Source organism: Pediculus humanus, genomic scaffold, assembly GCF_000006295.1.
Source record: "Pediculus humanus corporis 1103172108309 genomic scaffold, whole genome shotgun sequence".
In the NCBI taxonomy this organism is placed as follows: domain Eukaryota; kingdom Metazoa; phylum Arthropoda; class Insecta; order Psocodea; family Pediculidae; genus Pediculus; species Pediculus humanus.
In genome coordinates, this window is record NW_002987878.1 from 692,892 (window position 1) to 700,783 (window position 7,892).

Below are 7,892 nucleotides of genomic sequence, written 5' to 3' on the forward strand. Positions count from 1 at the left end.
TTTAAATAAAAAAAAAAAAAAAATTGTAGTAAAAGAATCTGGTTTGATTAGTCATACGGCATCCGTTTCTAAGAAACTTCTAGAAAAAATCTAAATTGTTCCTATAAAAAACCCGCGATTTCAGACTGTTTACACCGGTCACTACGTTAGTCAAATAAGATTTCATCACGCGTTTTATTTTCTATTTACGTGGCGTTTTAGTTTTTGAATTTACTCGTTAAAATTATTTCGTAGTTTTTAAAATTAAATTGAAAAACGTTCGATTAAAAAAAACAATTTGAAATATATCGTTCAAGTGCCTTTATAGAAACGTAGAAGGGTAGAATGTTCTAGAACATTGGAGTGAGAACCAATAAGATGGCATTTATTAAACGCGTTTCCGGTTTTTTCAAAGCGCAGCGCACAAATTCTTGTAGAATGTTCCAGAATATTCTACGAAGTTATTTAAAGATTGCTTTCCTTCTGGATCATTCATTATTTAATTGACTGCGTGAGAGTTTACTCCAAGTTTGTGCTGTGCTAAAATATATTTAATAAAAAGTATTATTATTTCCTTTTGTGTTTTAAAAGCATTCTCATTAGATTTGATTAAATAAATATTATTTATTTCACAAAGGTAAGATCAATATATTTTATTGTTGTTTATTTTATTCGAAATTATTTTGTTACAATGGTGTCATGGTGTTGTTATTGAAATTTTTTTTTTTTTTTTTTTTTTTTGTGAGAAAAGGAATTTGAATGTGATCAAGTGTTGAAAAAATGTTTGTAGCCATTCTACCATTTGCATTATATTGTTTTTTTTTTTTTAAAAAGTGAGTGCTTGTTAGTTTATATCGGTTTTTTTTTTTTTGCAGATGCCGGAAGACGTACAAATGAAAGAAGCCGGTGAGAGCGAGGGAGAAACCTTTGCCTTTCAGGCAGAGATTGCTCAACTTATGTCTCTCATTATCAACACCTTTTATTCAAACAAAGAAATATTTCTTAGAGAATTAATTTCAAACTCATCTGATGTAAGTAATTATTTTTATCCCATTGTGATATGAATAGGGATAGGGGAATATGTAGTGCATTTAAAAATTTCATTATTTCTAACTTGCTCTCTTGTTTGTCGCAGGCTTTGGATAAAATTAGATATGAATCCCTCACTGATCCTTCTCGTCTTGATAGTGGCAAAGAATTGTACATCAAAATCATTCCAGACAAAGAAGCTAGAACTCTTACCATTATTGATACTGGTATAGGAATGACAAAGGCTGATCTTGTCAATAATCTCGGTACAATTGCTAAATCAGGAACCAAAGCTTTTATGGAAGCTCTACAAGCAGGAGCTGACATATCGATGATTGGTCAATTTGGTGTGGGTTTCTACTCTGCTTACCTTGTGGCAGACAAAGTCACAGTTACATCCAAACACAATGATGATGAACAATATTTGTGGGAATCATCTGCTGGAGGTTCATTCACAGTCAGACCAAGTCCAGATGAACCGCTTGGACGTGGAACCAAAGTTGTTCTTTACATTAAAGAAGATCAAACTGAATTTTTAGACACTAAAAAAATTAAGGAAATAGTCAAAAAACATTCACAATTTATCGGATATCCAATTAAACTCCTTGTCGAAAAAGAAAGAGAAAAAGAATTGAGTGAAGATGAAAGCGAGGAAGAAAAAGAAGGATCCGAAGACAAGGACAAAGAAAAGCCCAAAGGTGTAGACATTGAAGATGTCAACGAAGAAGAAGAAGAAGGAACAAAGAAAGAAAAGAAAAAGAAAACGATAAAAGAAAAATATGTCGAAGATGAAGAATTGAACAAGACTAAACCCATTTGGACCAGGAATCCGGATGATATAACTCAGGAAGAATATGGTGAATTTTACAAATCACTTACCAACGATTGGGAAGATCATTTGGCTGTCAAACATTTCTCAGTTGAAGGTCAATTGGAATTCCGTGCTCTTTTGTTTGTTCCAAGGAGAGCACCCTTTGATCTTTTTGAAAACAAAAAGAAAAAGAACAACATTAAATTATACGTCAGAAGAGTTTTCATTATGGACAACTGTGAAGATCTCATTCCCGAATATCTTAACTTTATCAAGGGTATTGTCGACAGTGAAGATTTGCCTCTCAACATTTCAAGAGAAATGCTTCAACAGAGTAAAATCCTCAAGGTCATAAGAAAGAATCTCATTAAAAAATGCCTTGAATTATTCGAAGAATTGGCCGAAGACAAGGAATTGTACAAGAAATTCTACGAACAATTCGGTAAAAATTTGAAATTGGGTATACACGAAGATGCTCAAAGCAGAAACAAAATCGGCGAGCTTTTGAGGTATCAAACATCCGCATCCGGCGACGACATTTGTTCCCTTAGTGACTACGTCGGGAGAATGAAAGAAAATCAAAAACACATTTACTTCATCACCGGTGAAAGCAAAGAACACGTCGCCAATTCATCCTTCGTCGAAAGAGTCAAGAAGAGGGGATTCGAAGTTATTTACATGACGGAACCCATCGACGAATACGTCGTTCAACAATTGAAAACGTTCGACGAAAAACAATTGGTTTCCGTGACGAAGGAAGGACTCGAATTGCCGGAAGACGAAGAGGAAAAGAAAAAGCGGGAAGAAGACCAAGTCAAATTCGAAAAACTATGCAAAGTCATGAAAGACATATTGGACAAGAAAGTTGAAAAAGTTGTCGTCTCGAACAGATTGGTCGAATCCCCGTGTTGTATTGTCACGTCGCAATACGGTTGGACGGCCAACATGGAAAGGATCATGAAAGCTCAAGCTCTCAGAGACATGTCTACGATGGGTTACATGTCCGCGAAGAAACATTTAGAAATCAATCCCGATCACCCGGTCATGAACACGCTTAGAGAAAAGGCTGAAGCTGACAAAAACGACAAAGCCGTTAAAGATTTAGTCATGTTGTTATTCGAAACGGCTCTACTCTCTTCGGGTTTCGCATTGGAAGATCCGCAAGTTCATTCCGCTAGAATATACAGAATGATTAAATTAGGTTTGGGTATCGACGACGACGACGACCCCGTCGTGGAAACTCAAAAAGTTGACGAAATGCCAGATCTCGAAACGGTCGATGCAGACGACGCAACGCGAATGGAAGAAGTCGATTAAAAGCCGCAATCGCATCCCCCATAAGTTAAACATTACCAACCACCGCAACAACAACAAGGAAAAGTTTTACGAAAATGTAAACATGTATTCTTCTGACGTCACAACAACAACAACAACAACAAGAGTACCTTCAACGTAATTGTTTGTTTGTTTGTTTTCTTTTTTTTTTTCGAGAAGGGGGAAGAATGGAAAAAACAAAATGGCCGTCGCAATTTTCCCCTATTTGCCTATTCTTTTACACCTGTATCCGTTTGTTTTTTTTTTTTTTTTTTTTTTTTTTTTTAAATCACAATCAGCGGATAAATAAAATAAAAAAAAAAAATTAAAATGTCGATAAATTTTTTTTAAAAAATAATAATAATAATAATAATGATGATGACGTAACTAATTTGCGTCACACAAAGAAATTTTCGGTTAAATTCGCAAACAAATATTATTATTATTATTATTATATTTTATCCGCGTTTTTCTCTCATGCGTTACAACACACCAAAGAATAAGAATAGAAAGAGGCAAAATAATGATGACGTCATAAACAATACGTCACGATCTCCCTCCCTCCCCTCAATATAAGTAAAAAAATTTCAATAAAAAAAAAAATTAAAAAATAAAATAAAAAATTTGAAATAAAAATAAATAAAAAAAAAATTTTAAATTTTAATTATGTGTGTATTTTTTTTCTTCTCTTTCCTTCTTTATCATTCTTCATCTTTCCATCCTCTTTTAAATATATAATATATATATATATATAAAACACAAAAGATAATAATAATAATAATAAAAGGTACAAAAAATAAGTAAAGTAAAGTAAAAAACAAAGTAAGCGTCCTTTGGTTAAACAATAATAATAATAATAATTTCTTTTACAATATAGTTATCATTGTTATCATTATTATTATTTTCATAGTCAGGTAATTGGAAAATCTTACACGTCCGTTAATCAATCAATCAATCAATCAATCATCGATCATATATATATATATATATATAAAAACAATAAACGTAGAATTTTCTCTTTTCCTCATCATTTTTTTGTAAATTATGTACAATAAGAAAGCAGAAAAGAATGGCTTATAATAATAAAAAAAAAAATGGAATATTTACCCCGTCACGAATCGTTTTTAACGGGAAAAACGACATTAAAAGCCTCCATTTTCTTTCAAATCTTAAATATCGTGTCTACACGTAACTCGGCTGCGTCCGCCATTTTGTTTACCCGCTCTTTTAAAATAACAACAACGTCTAATCGATTAATCGTTCGATATATCGATTCTTTAAAAATATTTGTTTTGTTTTGTTTTGTTTTGTTTATTTACATTAGTTTTTGTTCTTTGAGGCTTGTTTTCTTTAAAAAAAAAATTTAACAAAATTAAAAATTAAAAAAAAAAAGGTTTACATATATATATATATATATATATATATATATATATATATAGATAAACAAGAGGTAGGCACAAACCTTTTTTTTAAAACGAGGGGGAGACGACGATGATAATAATAATAATAATAAAATAAAATACAATTTTTCTTTTTTTCTTTTTTTTTATACAAATTTCTTGAACGCGATTCAAATTGTTTTCGATTATTATCGATTATCGATTTTTCTTTCTTTCTTTCTTACGTTTTTCTCCTCCCCTTTTTTTTACTCTTCGCGTTTCTTGCACTTTTTTCTTTGTCCGAAAAAAAAAAAAAAAAAAACGAATAAAAAAATTTAAAAAAAAACACGTTTCCGCGCGATCGACACATTTTTTTTTTTTTTTTTTAACGTTTTTTAATAAAGTTTTTAAAAATTAATTAATTACGTTTTTTTTGTCCTTTTTTTGTCCTTTTTTTTCTGTTCCCCTAACTGCTAAATTTTCACATCTTCGGAAGCGCCTAAATTGGCCAAAGTCTTTTTTATCCTAAGGGCAGTCAATCTTGCGGCTTCGTTTTGATACCAACATTCTTTCATTAATTTGGACATCACGTGAAGAGCCTGCAAAACACACACGCATAATAATAATAATAATAATGATAATCAACATTTTTCGGTTTTTCGGAATGACTCGCATACCTCGCACGAACCCCATCTGTTGGGTATGGATGGCCTTTGTTTATCGACGCAAACGACCTTTCTCATTTCTTCTATCGTCGGATCGCTAGGAACTAGGTCGTAATATGGTAATTGGTACTCGTCGTATACCCCTCCGACGTTGCACCTCCTCGCTATTTCCCAATATATCAAACCGAGAGCATACACGTCGGCTCTTTTGAACGATTCGAAATGATTCATGTTTATCATTTCTTCTAAAACCTGAAAAACCGTGAGTAAATGACAAAGAAGTCAAGCCTTTGAGTGAGTAGGTTCAAGAGAGTGAGATGGAGAGAGAGAAAGTTTGCCTCTCTCTCTCTCTCTCTCTCTTTCTCTCTCTGTGCCTCATTTTACTAACTTCTGGCGCCATGTATCTCTTGGTGCCTACTCTATTATTAAATGGAATATCGACGACGTTTAAAACAACATCGTGTCTAACGGCGAGTCCGAGATCTCCGATGGCGCACTGACCGTTTGATTTAACGAGAATGTTTTTAGATTTTAAGTCTCTGTGAGCAATGGCCGGCTTTCCTATACGAACAAAAAGACTTTATGAAATAAAAAAAACGAACGAATGAATGAATGAATGAATGAATGAATGAATGAATAATTAACCCTGGCTTCCTAAAATATCCATATGGAGATGAGCCAATCCCGTGGCTATGGACAAAGCCATACGGATCATACCGGACACGTCCACCGTGGTCCGATTTAAAAAATCGAATAAACTACCATTTTCGTGGTAATCCGTTATCAACCACAATTGCGTCCACGTTCCATTATCTGGAGAGAGAAAAAGAAAAACGTGGAAATAACAGAAATCTTTTATTTCCCTTCCCTCCCTCCCCCCCCACTCACCTTTATTATCGGCTGCTATAAACCCTAATATGTTATCGTGACGCAACATGACAGTCTGATATATCTCCGCTTCTCTAAACCACGACCTTTCCTCTCTCGATGAAAATATTTTAACGGCAACATTTTCACCTCTCCACCTTCCTCTCCAAACCTCCCCGAACCTTCCCTTTCCGATGATATCAATTAATTGTATCTGACGTGCGATGCTTCTTTGTACAAGTAAAGGAAGACCTACGAACACACAAACCCGTTACTCCTGCGTGCGGACATCATCAGGGGGGGAGGGTGGGGGAATATGTATATCCTACCTGACCCGGACCCGCTTGTTGTCATTTCAATCATATCCCTTATTGAGTTGACACCTAATATCGGATGATCTGGATCATCCACGGATTCGTCCACCCTGAGCCCGGTATGTACTCTTTTCCTTCTTCCGCAAAGAGTATATGCCACGACGACGACGAAACATATGATGGCGATCGGCAAGGCAACGGCAAGTGCGACTTCGACCGAAGTTAAATTGGCACCAAATCTACTTGACGGTTCCTCTACACAATAAATAATCATTTAAAATAAAAAAAAAAAAAACGAGGAAATCACCCTCTTCCCCATCACCCACCCCCCTTACGTACAAAAAAAAAAAAAAATTTCTTATTTTTTTGCTACAAATAAAGCTTTCGACCTTTTTTTTTTTTTTTTTTAAACGCTCGTGATGACTTTTTGCCCCTCATCGGTCGATTCAGCTCCCCACCCACCCTCGTCCCCTTTTTTCCCCCCATTACCCTACGTCATCACAATTAATAAAAGCATCACCGATCGGCGGCCCTATATATATAAAAAAAAAATTAATAATTACAAAAAGCTCACGATGCAAAATGAATATATATGCACAAAAGACGGGGGGGGGAGGGGGAAACAGGTACATCCATTCCCCATATGATATTCATGCAACATGCAAAAAGCGACAGAATTTTTAAGAAATTTTTTTTTTTTTTTTTAATGTCGGGTAAATAGAAAGTGATCGTAAGTCTTTGTCATCGTCATCATTCAACCGTCAAATTTTTTAAAACCATTTCCCCGCTCCGCCCCCCGCCCCCCTTAACAATACATCGAAGACATAAACCCGCGAAAATGAAAATTTTTTTTTAAGATTTATATTACCGGGTTTAATACTTACGACCAATTTTTTTCATCCGTGTATTGTTTGTTGTTTAAACAAACAACCGACGACAAACAATCGAAACAAACGAACGCATTTATTCCATTCCAAGATCGTGGAGGCAGAACAAAAAAAAAAAAAAAAAAAAAAAAAAAAAACAATCCCGGAAGAAGAGGACAACTTGAAATTCTTCTTAAACTTTTTTTTTTCCCCACAAAAGCAATCGGGTTCTATGAGGAAAACAAAGTGTGTGTCGGTCATGGAGGAAGAGGAGGATACCTGTGGGAGAGAGAAAGAAAAAGAGAGAGAGAGATGGGATGGACGTTTGTATTCTCAAAAGCAAACACAAGCAAACGAGGATCACGACATTTCTTTGTAAAAAAAAAAAATTTTCCCTTAAAAGCAACAAAAACGAAAACTCTTCAAACAGCGACAGCGGGCGCCCCAATTTTTTCTTCGTCTTCTCCTTATTCCAACCTTTGTAGATCTACCAAAGCGATCGCTGTTGGAAAAACTTATTAAATATAATAATAATAATATTATTTTTAAAAAAAAGCACGACGTGAGGACCAACGAAAGCGACAGAACGTGACGGTTTTGTTTTTTCCCCCTTGCCCCCCCCCAAACGTAAGGTTGTTGTTGTCTCACCTGAAAAAGGTATTTTGGGA

The 7,892-nt window shown here is 34.7% G+C and overlaps 2 protein-coding genes across 2 annotated transcripts; one reads left to right on the top strand and one right to left on the bottom strand.

Annotated features, from left to right (window-relative positions):
- Positions 1-854: 854 nt before the first annotated feature.
- Positions 855-3,136, top strand: Phum_PHUM581090 (Hsp90 protein, putative; the record flags this gene model as incomplete). The annotated part of the gene is made up of 2 exons (XM_002432303.1): positions 855-1,010; positions 1,115-3,136. 2 exons carry the CDS (start codon positions 855-857, stop codon positions 3,134-3,136), a joined length of 2,178 nt encoding a protein of 725 aa, XP_002432348.1.
- A 1,849-nt stretch (positions 3,137-4,985) lies between these two features.
- Positions 4,986-7,258, bottom strand: Phum_PHUM581100 (SAX, putative; the record flags this gene model as incomplete). The annotated part of the gene is made up of 9 exons (XM_002432304.1): positions 4,986-5,111; positions 5,190-5,429; positions 5,566-5,738; positions 5,823-5,990; positions 6,066-6,296; positions 6,374-6,613; positions 6,666-6,688; positions 6,848-6,890; positions 7,243-7,258. 9 exons carry the CDS (start codon positions 7,256-7,258, stop codon positions 4,986-4,988), a joined length of 1,260 nt encoding a protein of 419 aa, XP_002432349.1.
- Positions 7,259-7,892: the final 634 nt, after the last annotated feature.